This window comes from Varanus komodoensis, unplaced genomic scaffold (genome assembly GCF_004798865.1).
Source record: "Varanus komodoensis strain SLA01 unplaced genomic scaffold, ASM479886v1 scaffold32, whole genome shotgun sequence".
NCBI lineage: Eukaryota > Metazoa > Chordata > Lepidosauria > Squamata > Varanidae > Varanus > Varanus komodoensis.
In genome coordinates, this window is record NW_025335798.1 from 10,116,355 (window position 1) to 10,136,644 (window position 20,290).

Consider the following 20,290-nt stretch of genomic DNA (forward strand, 5'->3'; position numbering starts at 1 on the left):
GCCTTTAGAAGTGTAGTGGTGAACTAACTGAGAGCCACTGTGGTACAGTGGTTATAGTGTGGAGTTAGACACAGGAAATTCAGACTTCAGTCCCTAATTAGCCATGAAACACACTGGGTCACTTTGGATCAGTCACTGACTCTCAGGCCAACCTACATCACCAGTTTGTTGTGAAAATAGAATTGGGAAAAACGGAAAAGTTAGTTAAGTCATCTTGGGTACCTTGCAAGATAAGAAAAGGTAGGACATAAATGTAATAAATAATAGAAATATTAATCCGAGGTAGTGATAGGATTTATTTATTTATACATGCATTTATAGGCCGCCTATAACTGCCGAGGCCTTCCTAGGCAGAATGGAACAGATCCAAGCTTTGGTTGAGGAAGAAACTTGGGCTATAAATGCAATGCAATAATAGTAAGACTTTATTCCATTATTAATCACTCCAAATTAAAAGCTTGACCTTTGCATGTTTTCCTCTTTCCACTGTTGCACAGTCAGCTAGTGTAGCAATCTTACTTGATGTCTGTGAAATCTCTCAAGTGGACAGGATATTACATTTGATTTTATTACACTGGGGCAGTGAAATATCATTGTAACAACCCTGCAAAGTAAATTAGTCTGAGAGCCAGTGGCTCCAAGTAATTCTAAGAGCATCTCCCAACACCCTACAAATATACAACACTGGGATGTTTAAGAAGTTATAATGGCATTGCTTTTTTTCCTAGTGTCCCCCCTTTTTTTAATGTTTGACCAAGAGGTAACACAGTGATGAGCAACAGGCAGATGAAAGACTGGACCAGCGTCATCCCACTTCACATACAGGGCCCAGATGTGTACCTTGAGCAGTTTGCAATTTCTATCCTGGCTCCGTCACAGTCGCGTCCACCACACCGGGGGCGAGGGCTGTTACACAAGCGTGACCTGCACAGGCAGGAACCCATGATGTCTCCATCTGAGTGCTCACATGGTTGCCATGGGGACCAGGTCCCCAACCGCCCATCTACCATCAGATTTTTCACCTAATTTAAATAAAGAGAAGTCATCCTGGTGAGTTTGTACATCGTAAAATTGCTGTGAAGGCAAATATGAGACAAGGAATCTGCCTGAAAACCTTTCCCTCTCTCCTCCCAGACAAAATCATGTCAATATTTGCTTGAGAATTCCACACTGCATACTTAACTCATGCAGATGTATCTAGGAAAACACAACCAACAACTGCCAGTAATCCTCACTACATAATCAGTGCATTTTGCACATACTACAGATGGAATCGGAATGAATATTATGCAGCAAAGGCAGGTTAAATAAACTGCACATATTGCAATAGGACTTGAGAATGCAAGAGCAAGTTAAGTTCAAACAGCAGTGACAACAGCATATCAAGATATAGCTACAATGAAAGCACTGCATGCCCCTTCTTTCAACCTGACGGGAAGATGCAGAGTTCATGTGCCAAATGCCATGCTCTGTAACTTCTATAGCTCCCTTGGTGCACCCCTGTGTAGTTCTGCTTTTATCCTTCTCCAGCACCAGGAAAGTTGATAAGCAGAAAATACTTCATGTGATCTTAACTCTCCCTACCCAGCTAGCCAACCAGCCTTTTACTCATCTCCTGATTTGCTCTGATTTTCTCAAAGTGTGCAAACTGTTCAATCTTTCCCTTTTTTAAAATGATAAATAGGATGGAAGCAGTGGTGGGAAAACATGGTTGGGTTATAAACGGAAGGCAATGACCACCCCCAAATTCCAGGAACAGATATGTTGCTTGTCCAGATTCTTCAGCACCTTTCAATGTGAAGAACAATACCCTTGTTGAAAAGCAAGAGCGACACTGCACTAAGAGAAGCTCATCTGCTGCTACTTTCTCAGCTTCAAAACATGGAGACTCTTACCTGAGACAAATCTGAATGCCTACAATTAGCTAGTAACACAATTAGGGTCGCAAATCATACACTCCTATTACCTTCTTTTCCATCTCAATCTATGGCATAGTAAAGCATTCCCCTGGCACTCCCTGTGAGCAGCCATTCCTCCATCTCAAGACTATGAGAAATGACATGGAAGTAATTTAGGTCTGCCATTATGCTCATCACACTGTAGTTAGAGGACTTTAAACATCTGTTCCATGCTTTATTTTCACCACGCTGTATTTTAGCAGTACACAAATGATAAGCATCATAGCGGGAGTACCGTACTGAGATCTGCCTACTCCAGATAATGCTCAGCTGCGCTTCTTGGCATAGTTAGAAACATCACATATTTAAGCAAGATGAAGACATACTGTGTAAGATTAATAGCAGAAAGATGACAAGACGTATGCTGCAATGTTGAAAAAACCAAATGTATTCAACCTGCCTAATTTTCTGCTTCTCTGGCAGGGAAATCCTTTATGCAGCCATAATGCTTCCTTTCCAGTCAACCTGCTCTTCCCATAATTAACTAATAGTATTTGCAACCTCAAAGTACAGTGAAGGCCACCAACACAGATGGCTTTAAGAAGGAATTGGACAAAATGTGGAGGACAGGTGTACGTATCAGTGCTAGCCATGTTTCCCAGAAGCACTGCTGAATACCATTCGCTGGAGAGCAAGAGAAGGAAAGGAACAGAGCTATAGATTTAAAGCCAGAGATGTTAGGGGGTGGCCCACTAGGGCTGGAGTCCCAAAACCTTCATCTGGCCACAAACCTCTGGGAAGCCATCTGACCCACCTGCTGTTCATGGCTTGCAGGAATGAATGTACAGTGACCCTGGTGATCTCTGATCCGATTCTCTCAGATTTCTGGCTTTTTGCCCATAGATGCTTTACCTGCTGTTGCCTCCCCCCACTCGAATCTTTCTGCCAGAGTTTTTTTTCCCTCAAAGCAAAGGCCCTCCTCTCCCAGTCCATATACCCCTTAGGGGAGACAGGGTCCTTTAAAGACACAAACAAATTAGCATAAGCAGATTTGTGCTTGCCCCCTTTTTTTCTACTGGTCCCTGCTTGAAGCCCTCCTTGTGAATTTTCCAGAAGCATCTGGTGTGTCACTGTGCAGAGCAAGATGTTGTAGACATGGGCTCTTCTCACAAAATAATAGGTCTGAATGAAACTAGAAAGGAAGGAGGAGATCAGTATGTTATGGAGAAATGTTTGGTCTTCTCCTATAGACATACTTCTTTGTTACATGCAAGGATGCTTCTGAATGTTCTGTCCTCTTAACTCCTATGATTTTATCAGTTCTAATTTACTACATACTGATGATGGAAATGTACATTAACTATTCTTCCAACTTGTGATTTCCAGAGTTCCATATGTTCCAAAACCATATGTACTTCATGTGTTTTTCGAGCTTCTTAACTATCTTTTAATTTCTTCAACCTTATGAGAACCTGTGTAGATGAAGCACTTCTGCAAAAGTTTTGCTCTCAAATGAAACAATTTTCACTAGGATAATTTTGTTTTTGTTCTCAAATTGTGGTACTGTTGTATGCACCAATGCTGGTGTACAAACATGTCCTTTCAATGAGAAAAATGTGCTTTTGTCTTGGCTTGTTGTATGCAAAAGGGAGATAATCTGCTGTTACCTTGAGACAACTGCTGCCTTCCTTCAGGTCTCTCATAGCCACTGACCAGCAACCTCAAAGCAAGAGTGCAACCCTGAAGATACACTTGCAGAAGCAGATTTCTGCCTGGGTATCTCTTGCTGGACCAGGAAACATAAAGCTCAAACACCAAAATGGTGCTGTAATACATTCTTCACATATAGTAGAAAACCACAATAAAGAGTAAACTAGAGTACTATCCACTGGGACTGTCAGGCTGTTAATCCCACCATGGAACTGGGTAGACAAACCTTTAAAACATCTGAGTATAGTTTTTATCTCTTCTAACTCTGCAGCAAGGAAATTACCATTACAGAGTTGGAATCCATCCTCTTCCTCAAGGTAGGAGATCCCAGAACTACCAATATGGCCATTCAGCTTCTGCTTGAAGGGCAAATACAAGCAAGGAAGAGCTCATCACCCACCTGGGATTTCTGTTCCTCTGCAGAACTGCTATGAGCACCAAGCTGATTCTCCTAATATTCAAGTGAAGATTACCACCCACTGCTTCAGCCCATCAAAGATAGTCCTGCCCTATTCTGTGGGACAGCTGTTTGGGTATTTGAAGAGTGCTGCAGCCACTTCTACCCATCCAGTTCTTCTCCTCTTCAAGATAAACAGGCAGTTTCTTTAACTGTCCCTCACAGAACTTTCTCATACCCCTTACCACCTTGGCTGCCCTCATCAGAACGCACTGCAATTTGTCAATATTGTACTTATAGAAGTGCACTAAGAATTGGACACAGTGCTCCAAATCAATTCAAACTAGCACACAAAAAGGTAAAACTATATTTTTTCCACAGATTAAATAAGTCATGGTAAAGGAACATTTAATCACCTTGGTAAAGGAACTTGCTGCCTATAATTTACATTCTTTAGTACTGATTTTGTTTTGCTTTGCTCTATTAAAATAATAGAAGAGACAAAAGGCACACGTATATGGGAACATTTTGCAGGGAAAGGAGACATTGAGACCCAAGGAATGGGAGAGGGTGTTGGACAAGGCACAGCACTTGCATTTCTACAGACTGTCCATTTTGGTCTCTATGCCTTCATCAGATACCACCCGCACATGTTCAAATTGCAACAAGGAGAACCAGTAACAAGACTGGAAATCTGCATTAGGTTGCAAATGTTCTATGTTAACAGTTTGGATCAGAGAATAAGAGTTGAATGATGTTTATTAAATCAAAGCAGTCTCACTACATAGGTGTTTAGACAGAGCCAGGTGCCATAACAAATCAAAAAATCAACAAAATCACTCCAAACCAGTGATTCTAGGAAGGTAAAGGTTTTCCAAAGAATTCTTAGATTTTTCCACCAGTGAGAGATTCACTCTAAGTAGTTCTGCTCATTTGAACTGTCTTTTGAACTCTCTCCATTAAAGTGAACAAGGAATTTTGCTCTTACAAGAGACCAGACTCTGCATCAGAGAGCACAAAGGAAACTGGATCAGGGAAATAATAGTATATAAAGTATATAAAGCTAATCCCCCTACCCTTCCAAGCTACTTCATTTTTTTATACTTTATGATAAGACAGCAGACATGGATAACAACCAAAGCCTGAGTTATTTTTAATTAAACCAATTTTCCTCTAGCAATTTTTACGTGTAACATCTTGCTGGTCTTAATGGGGAGCTTTACTTTTTCCTGGTCACTGCTGAAAACAGAATGCAGTGGACTACACAGAACCTCCTCTGATCCAGCAGGGCTGTTCTTATACACTTGCTCTAAATCAAGGATGTTAATTTGGCTTCATGTTTTAATTAGCAAGTAGAGAGAGAAATTAAAAAAGGCTAGGAAATTTGAGCAACAATCATTGCTTATAGTCAGTATTGGGAAAGCAACCAAATTTTAATTAAATAAACATGGACGTTCTCTGAATCAATTGTAAGTGTGGAAATCTCTATTCCTCTTTAAGAACATATGGATTATAACTATCTTTATGTTTGTAGCAATTTCTTTCAATAAATTGTTTAGCGTTCTGGTTTAGAAGCTATGCATTGATCTAATCAGAGAACAGTCCTCCCTTAGCGGCTTGGCTGCAGTTAGTGCAGTGCCAAGCAGGCTAAAGAGAGAAGGAATGAGACATATGTAAACACCTTCTTTAATCAAAATTAATCTTCAAAGTCTTGATCCAAGCAGTGGAATTCATCATTTATCACAGCCCGATGTAATTTATAAGCCAAATCTCTATTTTATTTTCTTTAAAATAGTAGCAAAATGAGCACTTTCTATATATCTATAAAGAAGGCACATTCCTTACTCTGGAAATTCAGCCCTTCTTGTCAAAAATGTTAGCCTTGCCACTCTCGTGGTTACATCCCCTAATATGTAGCCATCACTACCAGCACCTTTCTCTGCAGCACTGCACTCCCAAGAGTGCCCTCTTAACTTTCTTCCCTAAATGTCTACTTGTAAGTAACAGAACAGAAATTGTATAAAAAGAATGTATGAGGTCACGTTAATGCACGTTAGCAGAAATTTTACTTTGCTGTATCCATACTTTGAAGTATAGCAAAGTAAAAAAAAAAAAGAATGAATCAAGGTAATCTTTTATCCAGAAAAAAATATACCCATGATCCTTAATTTTCAGGTTTGCAGTGAAATGGGAAATGTTCAGATATAATTTTTGCCCTGGCATTAAGAGGGCTTACTCTCAGAGGATTAGAGCAAACCTAACCCAAAGCCTGCCCCAATCTCTTCCTGAAAGCAATGGGTAGAGGAGTAACATCTAACAGGACTATGGATTCTTGAATGTACTTAAATGAGAAGGTTACTTTCTCCAGACTAAGAAAAAAGAATCTAAAGCAGTTTATCTATGTTTGGCTGAATGAATGCAACTTCAGGAGTCTGCATACAGTCATTTATGTTGGGACCTTTGATGCTTCTAGCCAAGGCTTTTATTGTGATGTTGTTCTACCTCTATCATGAGGTTTTACAGGATTCCAGACAGGGGTAACTTTTTGTCATAATAAGTACATATTTTTCCACTGCTTCTTCTGCCTTTTTTCTTATCATGGCTAATATGTTAAGGAAGAAACCTGGAAATAACTGCATTATGCCTTACAACTGTTGAAAGTAGGACTCCTCTGGCTATTGTAAAAGGATTGCTTCTGCCTTCTTGTTGATCCTGAGAGAATACTCTGTGGCAGTGGGAATGAGAGAGGAAGTTGTTCTTAGTGTGCATTTCAGGGTCAGAGTGAAACAGACACTTTGGGTGAGGAAGATGAGGCCTCCAAACAGAGAGAAGGAAGAGGTGGAGGAGCTTATCTCAAGGCTGCCATCTCCAGGTGTTCAGGCAGACCCTGAGAACCATCAGTCTTCAAGTGCTGGGATAGGGTATTGGAGGGGAACCACAGGAGCCAGATGAGCCTGGAACAATCCTTGACCCCCGTCAGAAGAGAAGGGCTAGCCAATTAAAGGAGCTGCTCACAGCTAAGGGGCTTGCCAGTCTCCAGAAGGGCATTATCAGAGAGGTGGGGTCCAGGATTAGGGTTCTCAGAAAATGTTTCTAATTTGGGTGTACCAAACTACTCTGCATGCTCAGAGACTCTTTCCCCACCGGCTATATTTTGCTGGATGTACATTGGAAACAAAGAGCTTTTGCCAAGAATGGTCTGTTTTGACAGGAGCTGGGGAGGAACCTAGCTTCCTACACTGCCCTACTAGCATCCAAAATGAAGCTGGTGGTCATGTAGGGCAGTATCTTTTTAGTAGTAATGAAATTTAGAGGCCTGTGGAATTCTCTCATGAGGAAATTTCACTGGCTGTTCTCATTTTGCCACAGGCAACAGCTGAAAGGTAAAACATTGTTTTGATGCACATAATCTACATCTCATTGCTAAGTGTAAGGCAATCTGGTACACATCTACTTTGAGCTAAGTCTTGCTGGGAAAACTATGCCTTATTCCCAGAAAATCCATTAGTGTTAGTATCCAGGTAATCCTTCAGTATCTGTTCCATTTATTAGTACTGCTTCCCAGAGTGCAAATGTAACCATAGTTCAAAAGACTTGAGTTACTAGACCTTGACAATGCACTCCACTTCCCTTCTTCTGTGGAAGATGCAGGTAAATTCCCAGAGAAGGATTGGAAGGCATCTTTCAGTAATTCTACTGCTAAAACTAAGTGGGTTTGATCCTGCACACTGCCTTGATGGAGACTACTTGGGACTCACACCTACATTCCTCTGACTTCTACTGCATGAAAGGAATGAGCAAAAATTTCTGTGTTAGAAGTTTATTAATCTAAAGAAGTTTGGGTTTCCAGGACATTTTCAGTGCAACACTGAACTGCCTGCAAAACAGAAAGTGGGCTCTTGCCTCTCTTCATTAGAAAGTTAAGTCTACCATGTACCCTGTGAATCTTCAATCACATCCCTCTGAAAAAAAAGTAACTATACATACCTGGGCAATTAAATTTACCATACAGCCTTCCTCATTCTTTGACCATTGTCTTCCTTACAGTAGGACAGAGTAATTCCCCACCTGCTGATGGTTAAAGAAATAGCCATATATGGCACACATCAGAACTATTCAATTAAGTCTTAATGTATTTTGAAATAATCCATGAAGACTGCCAGTTGAAGTGTTAATGGCTGCAAAAGGTGCCTTTATGGTTACTGCCCAGGGTACGTAATACAGAGGGAATGCAAGGACCATTACATTAAGATAGTCTGAATTGGAATGAAGATCCCAGTCTGTATTGGTACATTCCTCTTACCCCCTTCAAATTATTATTGCTGTAGGGCCTTCACTAACCTCTTCAACTCAGTGCTCTACAAGTATGTCAGCAGCCTTCACATTGTAAGAGAGAAAAGAAGTACGAACATCTTTCTTTGGTGCCAAAGGCTTGCAGACTATTGGTTATGTTCATGAGACACACACCCAATTCATAACTTGCAGCACAGGATCAATTTTCTATTTATCCAGTTTCATACACATTGGTAGCAATGAAAGAAGAAACATGAGATGAGTGCAATGCCATGTACTCCCACATTGACAAAGTCCATTTCAGGGGTCAGGTGGTCAGACTGGAAAAGTAATCACATGAATCCATCAATTCCACGTCACTCCTGTTTCCATTCTTGACCAGGGACAGGGACTGCCACATGAAAAAGCTACTTATTCATTATGAACCATGTCACCACTTGAGGCAGAAGGAACAGAATTTGTTGAGTCAGTGAGGTGTTGGCTGACTTCTTGAGTATGCATTGTGGGGGCTCCTGTCTCTGAGAAGATAATACAAAATAAAAAGTAAATGCTACTGCCTGCATATTTAAACATGAAGCAAATGTAAACCTCCCCACCCCTCACATCATTTCTAAACTCCCAAATGCATCACAAGGGGCTATTTTCAGCTGTTTTCAATGACTTTGAAACACCGATAACGGGTGGGGGAGAGAAGGCTCCCCATGAGGCCAGGACAGACCATGTTCCAAGTAGAGGATTAACACCTCACACCACCTATCAACAGAGAGAGGCATTAAGCTGAATGAGATAACAGCATGTGCAGTCAAGAAGCACTATATCCCAAGAACAGCACATGAAGGTTATAAACAGACAGACCTTTAAAACCAGCTTTGAAAAAATGGAAACGTAAGCTGGCTAATCAGAGAATAACTGAAGGAATGACTAATGCTGCCTAGGAAACAAAAATGCACTCTGGTACCAAGGATGATAAGAAAACACCCATGCACTGAACTTCAAAACCAAACTGGCATGATGCAGATATAACTCTCTGCAAACTCAGCTGCTTATTGCCTCAAGAACACACACAGGAAGATGCCTAATTCTGGGTGAGACTCTCATCCTCTCTGGGCCAGTACCAGTGATGGTGACCAACCACAGCTTTCCAGGGTTTCAGGCAAGAGGTGTTCTGGCCCTACCAGCAGAAGCCAGAGACTCACCCTGGGCTCTCCTGCATGTAAAGCAGGCATTTCACTGCTGACTTGCAGAAGGCTAAGGTCCATGATAGCAGAAGAGCAAGCCAATGAAAAGGGAAAAAAGCATCTACATAAGCCTATTTGTACTTTCTTCTACCTCAGAGGGATGCCTGGTTCAAGGTGCAGAGTTACATGAGTAGCTGGTAGCCACCAGCCTGTTCCAAACATGCTAAGCTTGAGAAGAGAATTCAAAACAGAACAAAACAACCAAACCAAACCAAACCAAACCAAACCAAACCAAACCAAACCAAACCTGCTGAAATCCCACTCAGTGCCTCGGTGCGTGAACAATACAAAGTTGCTATTTTGATATTCACTGAAAAAACAGAAAAAATCCCATTATATTCTTTTTGCTGATGTCAGCCCTCTTTCACTCCCCTGCATATATATTTATCCTTGAAATACAAATCTTTCCCTGCATTTCATAAATACAAGTAAGTAGTTAAAGAATTCTGGGTCATGATTTCCAGAAGGTGGTTCTGTCATCCACATGAGTCATGCAAGCACATCACAACACTGTGGCTTTTAGGGCTTTGTCTGAATCCACTTAAGATTCAAGATGACCAGATGACCACGGATAAACAGCTAAATTACAGACACAGTGTGCCTTCATTTATCCATCTTTCCTATTTAGTCTAGTGCCAGTTGCAGCTGAAGAAAGGGAATCCATGAGCAATGCAGATTATGGGATGTGGTGGTAGGACTGTCACTGTCATGGAATTGTGTGCTCACACAATAAGCAGCAATGTTCATACCTAGAAATAGTTGCAGATCAGGCAAAGAGTAAACTAGTCATCTTGCCACTTCAACCCAAAAAATCCAGATGAAGTATGATACTGAATACGAAGTAACCCCATCAGCCTTCTGATCCACATCTTTACACATGCTACAGTTGAAGTCTAGGGGTCCAATTATACAGATGTGCCAACCACAGCACATCTGGATGTCCACATGCATGTGCATGCATGTCAGTCACAGGGAACATTGCATACATTTTCCTGTTTCTACTTACAGGGCATTCAGTAATATTCTGGGTCCACAAACTCATATTGGAGCTGTCTTCAATGGTTGTGCATCGCCTCTGCTTCTTATCCCAGCCACAATAAGGGTCCCTTGCTCCCAAGCATTCACTGGGTGAGAAGGAGAGAAAGATTAGTGTTATTTCACAGATGGGAAACTCCAAAACAAGTTTATTTAAGCACAAAGCGACTATGCAACAGCTGTCAATTATGTCAAGCTACAGGAACATAAACACATTTCTTTTAAAAGGAGGTTTCATCTGTAAGGAAGTTTTCAAGACTGTTAAAATAACTGGCTGATGACAGGCCCCTCCCCAGTCCAGTCCCTGTATTCATTCTTTTCCAAAACCTAGATGAAGAGAAAGAATTGCTTGCAATAGGCAGGTGTCTTTACGAATAATGGTGTGTATGTCCATTCTCCTATGAAGTACCTTCTGTGAAAATGGTTTTGAAAAAACTCACAGGGGTTAGAAAAGCAGAAAGCACAAATGGGCCAATGTTAAAGGCTTTTTAAATTGAATGGCAGCATGTATAATTTAACTTTAAGCAACCAGTCTGAAAAAGGCACAGAGTTAGTTTTGTTTAAAAATCTTTTTAGAGGTGTTCAACAATTGATTCACTGATTTTCTATTTTGTTCCTATTTATTGCTTCTGTGTATGTACCTTCATTCTAGGATTTAAAGGGAAAAAGAAAAAAAAATAACTGGTTAATATCTTCAAAATACAGTAAAGATCACAGGCAAGCAATCCCAACAACACTTTTAGTCTGGAACATATCACTTCAGATTGTGGTTAATGTAGTGTAATGTGCTGTAGAATTTTTAAATTGAATGCACATGCTGCTAAAATGTGGCTTTCCATTTGACTTAACTACAGGAAATTCAGAGTTCCTATTCAGCACCACTTCTGACTATGCCCTTGGAAGATCCTGGTATACCTCTTCCATTCATCATTGTATGTTTTCCTTTACAAAAGCCAAAAGTAGACAAACCAAACCATATGCAAACACAAACAGGAGCACATATTACACTATCATGCAAAAAGTAGCCCACCTTTCCTTGTCCAGAATTTCAAATGAAATTGAAATTTCCTTTAGAAAATAGACAGTAGAAAAGAAAAGCTGGAAAGAACTTAGGCTATATACACAGAAGGAATGAGCAACCACAGCCTGGCTTTTGCCTTTGGTTATTTCTTAGCTAACCTTCCTTGCTCCTGCCAATGTGCTAAGGAAGAATAGGCCTTATGAGAGAGAGGGAAGGCAGGACATGACAAATAAACAACAGAATGGATATGACTGCAAAGCCTTTTAGCTTTTCTTGCCTTCAAATTCTATTCAGGCAAAGCTAGGCTATTTTTCACAAGTGCAGCATATAGCTCAGATGTCAAATAGAGGCAGACAGACAGTTGAAAGGACCTGCAACCATTTTTTTTTTTTTTTTGCTAATCCTTTAAATACATGCAATCAGCTGCTTTAGTCATTTCCCCAAATTGGAAGAAATATTTTAGAAATGGCCATTAAGCCTACAGCATTTAACCAAACTTTGGGGGCCGGGAGTTGTGGGAAAACATAACCCAGGTCCCATTCTATCAAAATAAAGGAAGTGAAATTTATTCCAAGCCAAGACATCAGTATGATAAAGTGATACATCCAAACACACCCATCTCCAAATCAGATGAAATGAGATGTGAAACATTCATATCCACAAAACTTTGAAATCCCATTAGTTGGTAATCAGCTACAAATGAAAAGTTTGTTCCTTAAGCATAGCTCAATACACTATGATGCAGTACCAGTCAGTATGATTCCAAAGCAGCTTTCCCCAAAGCCAACGTCTGATATCTTTCAGGTGGAGGGGTGTTGTTCATTGTCATTAACTAGTCTCCCATTTGTTTTTCCTCTACAGAAGGATGCCCGCCTTGCAATTTAGGCTTAGCAAATGATGCCACTCTTGTCTCTTGGCAATTTTAAATAAAAGATTAAGAAGCAACAATGTTCTATTGTATTTCCCTAGAAAGGCTTTGAAATAAAAACATACCAACAGAAGTGGAAAGGAAAAAGGTAATTGGTTGTAGCTCAAACCTGCCAAGTATTAAGTAATAGAGTAGAAGCAGCCTTGGGATTCCTAGTGCAAGGGCACCGAAGGACATTTGTACAGTTATCCTGGCTGGAGAGCAGCGCCGCATGCTATGCCAGCCCACACTGCTCTAATCCACTGAGTAGAGTGGCCCCCTGTTTCTAATGGATGTAAAGTGACAGAAGTCCTTCAAGCAGAAAGGGGGGAGATGGGTTGTGAAGAGTCACTGGGTAGACAGATGGAGGAAGACAGAAGATGTACTGCCATATGGCCTTGAAGCCTGAGGTAACCCAAACATTCCAGGATGGAATTACATGGTTCTCAGAACAGAGGCAAAAAAAGAATCAGTGAAGGAGAAAGAAAGAATACCACACAGAAGCCCCCATTTCCCATTTTACTGTCTGGGAATGCAGGGCATGCACTGGGGTAGTTTCAAACAATTTCTTTTTAAATTACTAAATTCAGAGAACTGCACATTTTCTTTATTGTTAATGGTTTTAGACCATTTGCTGGTAACTAAAAGATATGAAAATAGATGGCAGCCTTTTCTGAGAATCTATAAACACCCAGGAAAATCATTCCTAAATACACCATTTTATGTTCCCCAGGTCTCCCAGGAAGATCCAGAACATGGGAGAACAGGTTAACATTTTAAGGGCCAGTATCTGTGAATTTATGAACACTTGAAGAGTCTAAGAATGAAAAAACAGATTCATCTCAATTACACATGCATTTTATTTATCTGCAACAGTTATATCCTTTCTTTTTCTTCAAGTAGTACAAGGCAGCATACACAATGTTAGCTCTCCTCTGGTTCATTCTCAAAATAATCCTAACGAGTTTTAGTGCACAATTCTATACATACTGAGACAGACCAAAGTTCTGTAATTCAACTCCTGGCATTCTGGAATGGAAACTGCTGGGAAATCTAGGCTTTTTTTCTGTCTCAACATCTGTAAAATTGTACCTTTAGCCAGTTAAAACGTAACACAACAATTAGTCTAACCATTTAACCAGCTAAAATTTGCTGCCTGACAAAACACAGGCTAAAATAATTACATCTAAATCATTATACTATCAAGAATTAGCTCATCCCAATTCAGCATTCAAGGCATAGGCTAACATATCAGTCCATGACTCTTGGGGCATCTCACTAATCTGGCAACAACCACTGCAAGCTGTATGATAATTATCTTAATTTGGAGCTGATAAAAGATTCAGTTGAGGTTCCAGCTTTCCAGCTCAATGATAGATTTCCTTTCCAAAGTGGCCCTAGATACTGATTGGATTCCACACTCCTTAAACGAAGCTCTCCAGGACCTAAAGCAAGATGGAATGATCATAAGTATCCTTTTGTTACACTAATGCCATCTTAGAGATTAATTTATCTTATGACAAAGCACAAGCTGTATTCGTTCAAGAAAATAATTTCTATTTGGTTTATTCTCATGAACATTTCCCAGGCTCTAACACGTCCTGTTAAAGGGAAGTGACAACTTTTTTGACATGCAACATATATCCTGTAGTAGGTTTATGGATTTTATTAAAATATAAAATCCAAAACTGGGTTACATGGACTGCTGGGCAACATGCATCCTGTCATCCACCTAATGGCAGGATCATCTTTTTAAATGGTTATACAAGAATTTTGTTTCTGTTTGCAAATGCAGATTAGTGCAAGTGCACATTTGTGCAATCCCACCCCACCTCACCCAGTAAAAAAAGCAGTGTGCAACTCCACAGAAGCCAGAAAAAGCAAATAGCATTTTACAGGTCTAATCACCTTTAAAAAAGGTTAATTGGATTTAGGGAATGTATCATAGTAATATGGGGCTTAGTCACATCTCAGCTAGACATGAGTGATATGCTCTGTCCTGGGCTGCCTTTGAAGAATGCTCAGACATATCAGCTGGGTCTGAATGGTAACTCTCTTCATGCAACAGCTTCATTGCCTACTGACCGTTTCTGAGTACAGTTCAATGAACTGGTTAAGAACTACAGAGCCCTACACTCTTTGAGACCAGACTATCTGAAATATTTTACATTCCTCCTTCAGGCCTGCCTGAGTTTCAAAAACACTGGGAGAGGCGCTTCCTTCTGGTGGGAACTTGAGAGAGTATCTTCTCACCAGGCTGGTTTCTGGCTCTGAAACTCCTTGCTAATGAGACCCAGCTAACCCCATCTCTAATTACCTTCTTCCAGCAAGCAAAAATATTTTTATTTAGTCAGGCTTTTGGCTTGCTTTTACTGATGTTTTATCTGACTTTATTACACATTTGCTTATGTTCTATTGTATTTCATTGCATTTGTGTTATTGCTATTAATGGGGTTGGCACAAAACACGCTGCAGCCTGTGGTGACAGCAAGATGGTGTCCTCTTCTACACTAGCTATTGGACGGTATCCTTGACTAAATCTAAGATAGATAGGTGGTACACAGCGTGGACATTAGACGCTTGGTTCTCCTACAGAGATCAAGAAAGATCAAGAGGAAAAGAGGAAAAGATCAAGAGGAAGGCTGCCACCATACCCCACCACTGGCACATGCTGTGTGAAGTCATCAGCTCACATGACCTCAAGGCAGGGCCACACCCGATTACTATCCACCATTAGCATAATGTGGTGAAAAGGCTAGACACTTATTAAACCAATATACGTCTAGGAGGTTCAATAACTGTGGCTTAGGCAGAAACTGTTCAGACTCATCTAAGCCCAAGAGAGTGTAGGCAGGACTGGGGTTGATTCTAGGATGCAGGGAGCACTTGCTAAGAAGGGGAGAGGAATGCCGGCATCCCCTGCACTCAAGCTGGAGAAGGGCACAGATTACCTAAAGTAACATTCTGATGAAGGTGAAAGGACATGAGTCACTAAACACTAAGGTTGACTACAAGGTGAAAGTTAATTATAAACGATTCCTTGTTACCCGAATTTGGTTTACCTATGCCACACAACCCAAAAAGAAAGCTTGATTTTGAAGCTTTAGAGATGCAAGACCATTGTGCCCTATTATTGGAGTTCACTCATTTTAGTTTGGCTTAGTAACCAGTCATTAACTGTACTCACTGTATGGGCAGAGGAGACCTCTTTGGGGAGAAGGATTTGCAAACTGCCCTCCCACAGTAGGATGAAGTAAAGATACTTGGATGTCAGCATACATAGGATAATGTGAAAAAGCAGAACTCCCATTAACAACTTGATGACTAAATGAGTGCACTATTATGTACAAAATAACTGCTAATCCCTGGGGAAATTCTGGAGCAGATTATAAAGCAGTCAGTCTATAAACAACTAGAAAACAATGCATTGATTATTAGAAGCCAACATAGACTTCTCAAGAATAAAACTGTTCACTGTTCTGAGAGCTGTTGCTAATTAAATGGTTTATAAAAGCCTTAAACAAAAAAACAAACAAATTTTGCCAAACAAATCTGATTTCATTTTTTTGATTGTGTGACTTCCCTGGTGGACTATGGGAATGCTGTGGATATAATCTATCTTGATTACATCAAAACATTTAACAAAGTTCCCCATGATAGCAAGCTAGAGCGCTCAGTCCTGAGTCCAGAGCTCTTCAACATTTTCATTATGATTTGGATGAGGAAGCTCAGGGAACAAGTATCAAATTTGCAGATGACACAAAACTGGGTGGGAGAGCTAATACTCTGGAAGATAGAAAGAAGATTCATGGTGATCTTGATAGGCTGAAGAACTGAGCTGAAAACCACAGAATGAAATTAAATAGGGCCAAATACCGAGTTCTGCACCCAGGAAAAAGAAACCAAATGCATCATCACAATAATGCAAGTGAGAAAGATCTTGGAATTGTAGCTCACAAGCTGCATATGAGTTACCCATGTGATGCAGCAAAAAAGGGCAAAGGCTATTTTAGGCTGCATTAATAGAAGTACCTCTTCCAAAGCATGTGAAGTCCTAGTTCCCCTTTACACAGCACTCATCTGAATGGTATGGCCAGTTCTGGCACCACAGTTTAAGAAAGATGCATACAAGTTGGAAAGAAGAGAGCAACAAGGATGATCCAGGGACTAGAAACAAAGACCTATGAATGAACCGGGCATGTTTAGCCTCAAGAAGAGAAGCCTGAGGGGAGATATGACAGCAGTCTTCAAGTACTTGAAAGGATGCCACACAGAGGATGGGAAGGATCTCTTTTCAATCTTCCCAAACTGCAGAATCTGTGATTTCCCAGATAAACTGGCTTTTTGCTTGCCCGTGCTTTACTGCCTGCAGCCCCTTCCTTTCATCACTGCCTGAAATCTCTTTCTGAAATCAAATGACCTCCTTTCCTGTCCATCCTTTTTTTTACAAAATAGGAATGTCCTGAGGAGACAGGCTATTTTGTATATCCAAATGCACTGAATTTCGAAGCGATCGTAAGATATGATGACATTTTGGATAATGATGGAGGACTGAAATTGAATCAAGAAATACAAGAATAAGGATCTAATATTTCTTGGTGGCATAAGGTGCAGATACAATCGAGATATGCTAAAGACTATAGAACGTGGGGCTTTTATAAAGATTTAACAGCATTTGATCAGGTGATGCTTAAATCAGATGAGAAAATGATTAAAAGATTATATAATTTCTTATTAGATAGGAGAATGGAAGATGAACAGGTTAAGGAAACTATGATAACTTGGGCACAAAACTTTGGATATAATATTGAATTAGAAAAATGGCAAAAGCTGTGGCAGAGAAATATTAAGGTAACATTAGCAACTTCATATAAAGAAAACTTTTATAAAATGTTTTATAGATGGTATTTGTCACCAAATAGACTAGCCAAGATGTTTCCAAATATGTCAAATGGATGTTGGAAATGTAAACATAAATTGGGTACCTTCTATCATATGTGATGGACTTGCGATAAAGAGAAAAAGTATTGGATTAAAGTACATAAATGGCTTGAGGAAATGTTACAAAAATCTTTAGCTTTTAAACCTGAAGTTTTCTTATTAGGCATTATACCTGATATATTAGTAAACAAGAAATGTACCTGACTTTACATGTAATTACTGTGGCGAGGACTGCATTTGTCCAACACTGGAAGGGTGAAGAGCCACCCACCGATGAACTGATCCTAAAAAAGATCTTGGACTGTGCAGAAATGGACAGATTGATTTTGTCACTAAAGGAGAAAGAAGATACTGACTTCTATCAAACTTGGGACTCTTTTCATTATTGGCTAGAGAAACGGGGCTCCGCATAGATTTAAATATGTTCATAAGTTAACATAAAAAGAAAAAATGTGGGGGGCTGACCCAGTAGGTCCGATGTTTCCGATGACTGATGTTGTTTTTAGTTTTTGTATTAGGTTTATTTAGAATAAAACGTATTCAAAAAAAAAAAAAAAAGGAGACAGGATATTTCAAAAACACAGACTGACTTTAGATCATGTGTAAATTAACATATTCGGGGAGCTATATGCATACGTGCCTGCACATGTATGCCTTGTGAGCCTGAGATCCAGGACTTTTCAGTACCTAGCACTGATCCTGCTTTTTCCCAGGAAGAAATGCTTCTCCTAAGATGAATATCTATCTTTTAAGATTACATTTTCTTCAACAGCATTGGTTTTACTTACTCATGTGCAAATTTATCTAGATTTAATTACTTGGTAAATAAACATACTATTCAGAAGTACATCCTATGGAGTACAATAGGATTTGCTATCTTGTTAAATGTGCTTAGGAATGCAAGCCTGAATCTCATATTAGTCAATTATGATTCTTTAAACAAGCAACAGACCTAGTATTCAGCTGCTAGAACAACATTTCTTTTTGGCTGGTGTGAGCTCCTGCCGTGCCCATAAAACAGTAACAGCATCCAAATCAGTTCTGGCTGCGGAAGGGTTCCCTTCTGGGGAACCATTATCTGAATGTTATCAGGGGCTATTTAGCAAAAGAGGTAATATCATGTCAATTATCAAAATGTGTCCTGTGCAGCATTTCTATGAGGAATATGATAACAATCACAGAATTATACAGTTGTATCCAGACTTAGAACAATCCCATTGAAATCATGACAAATTTAAATCCGATTGCTTTCAACAGAACTATTCTGAGTATGACTAATTCTGGATTTTGGAGGTGAAAGGTTCCTTGGGAGATTCTAGTCAAATTCCCATCCTCAGTGTGGGATCTATAATGAAGAAGAAGAAACAACATCAGCTATAGACAGACCAAAGTATTCTATGATAAAGTCTCAGATGCTGTGCATATCAAACAATGGCAGGTCCTCTTGCCCTTCAGGCTAACCATTAGTTATGTTGTATTCATTGGGAATTCAAGAAAATGCTTCCCCTGAACACATCTAACAGAAGGGATTTATTCTGACAGGACATTAGCACCAATATGCTCACTTCTAAGTTCATTGCTTTGCAATAAATGTCTTATCTGATGCCTAACAGAATACACCCAAACACTCTGTTTATAAACAATTCAATTCATCTCTCTAATAGAAGATGTATTTTGCCTCTCACTCCTTATTCTTAGCCACCAAAGACATTTGCATTAAAATAGGACCTCGGCTCCTTAGGAGTTTCCCTGCCATCTGCCACAGTGACTCTGTTTCCACTGATTACATTAACTTCTGAAGTCACAACTGAGGTTGGAGGCAGAACATGCGAAAATTATCACAGGAAAAAGCACACAGGGCCTAAGTGACAACTTATTGAAGTTAATGTAGCAGCAGAATTCTAAAGCACAGCTATGTTCAGTTTCCAATGATTTATCCAGACAGCACACATTTTAGAAACTGAGAACAGTTTTTAACTCTCTTCAGAAATTACACTTGTGGATTCAACCAATGTGAGAACAGGTGCATACACAAAGATTCATAGAACAGTAGGGTGGAGAACTAGGAATCTGTCCACAGAATGAATTTCATTCTGTTGCTCTCTGCCCAGAGTTCTAACTTGTCTAAGTCACCCTGGATCTTTTTGTCTTGACAAGTTTTGTGTTGTCGACAGATTTAATTATCATTCCCTGGGTCCAAATCTAGATCATTAATAAAGATGCTGAAGAGCAGTGGTCCCAAGACTGAGCCCTGTGGCACCCCATTTATTACCTCTGTCCAGTTTGAGAAGGTGCCACTGATGAGCACTCTGTGTCCAATTTTGTAGCCAGTTGTGGATCCACATAATAGTAGTTCTGTTGAATAGTTAAGGCAGAGAAGACCCACTCCCTTACTGTTGGTTGAAACTCTAGGCACAATTTCTAAAGAGGGTTAAAGAGCTTTTAAGCCAGACAAGGAGACAAGCTAGTTCACCTTACTATACGGCTGTTTATAGTGACTGGTTAGGAAAGGTGTGAAATGTACAGCTGACAGAGTCCACTTGTGCAGGGCTGCTCTCACAAGGGGTGAAGAAGAATCTGCTCTTCCATGGCACTGCTCCCATGATCTTTGCATGCCCTATGAAGGTAAACTGAGATCATGGGAAATTTCCATACCATAAATACGGAATCCGCTATTTGACAAAGTATGGCATCCTAAGAAATTCAGCTATCCTGAAAAGGAATACCTTATGATTGCAGAAGAAAACTTGGATTTTTTAAAATTATAATATTACATTCAATTTATACCCCCTTTCTTCTTCTTGAAACAAGCTCAAGGCAGCTTATAAGGTTCTCCTCTCCATCCTATCC

The 20,290-nt window shown here is 40.0% G+C and overlaps 1 protein-coding gene across 1 annotated transcript in view; it reads right to left on the bottom strand.

Annotated features, from left to right (window-relative positions):
- Positions 1-20,290, bottom strand: part of SEMA5B (semaphorin 5B) — a 303,228-nt gene that overhangs the window by 37,841 nt on the left and 245,097 nt on the right. The window contains exons 13-14 of the mRNA XM_044438272.1: positions 10,543-10,660; positions 841-1,022 (exon numbers count right to left, since the gene is read on the bottom strand). Of these exons, the coding sequence (XP_044294207.1) occupies positions 841-1,022; positions 10,543-10,660 (300 nt within the window). The remainder of the gene's footprint in view (positions 1-840; positions 1,023-10,542; positions 10,661-20,290) is intronic.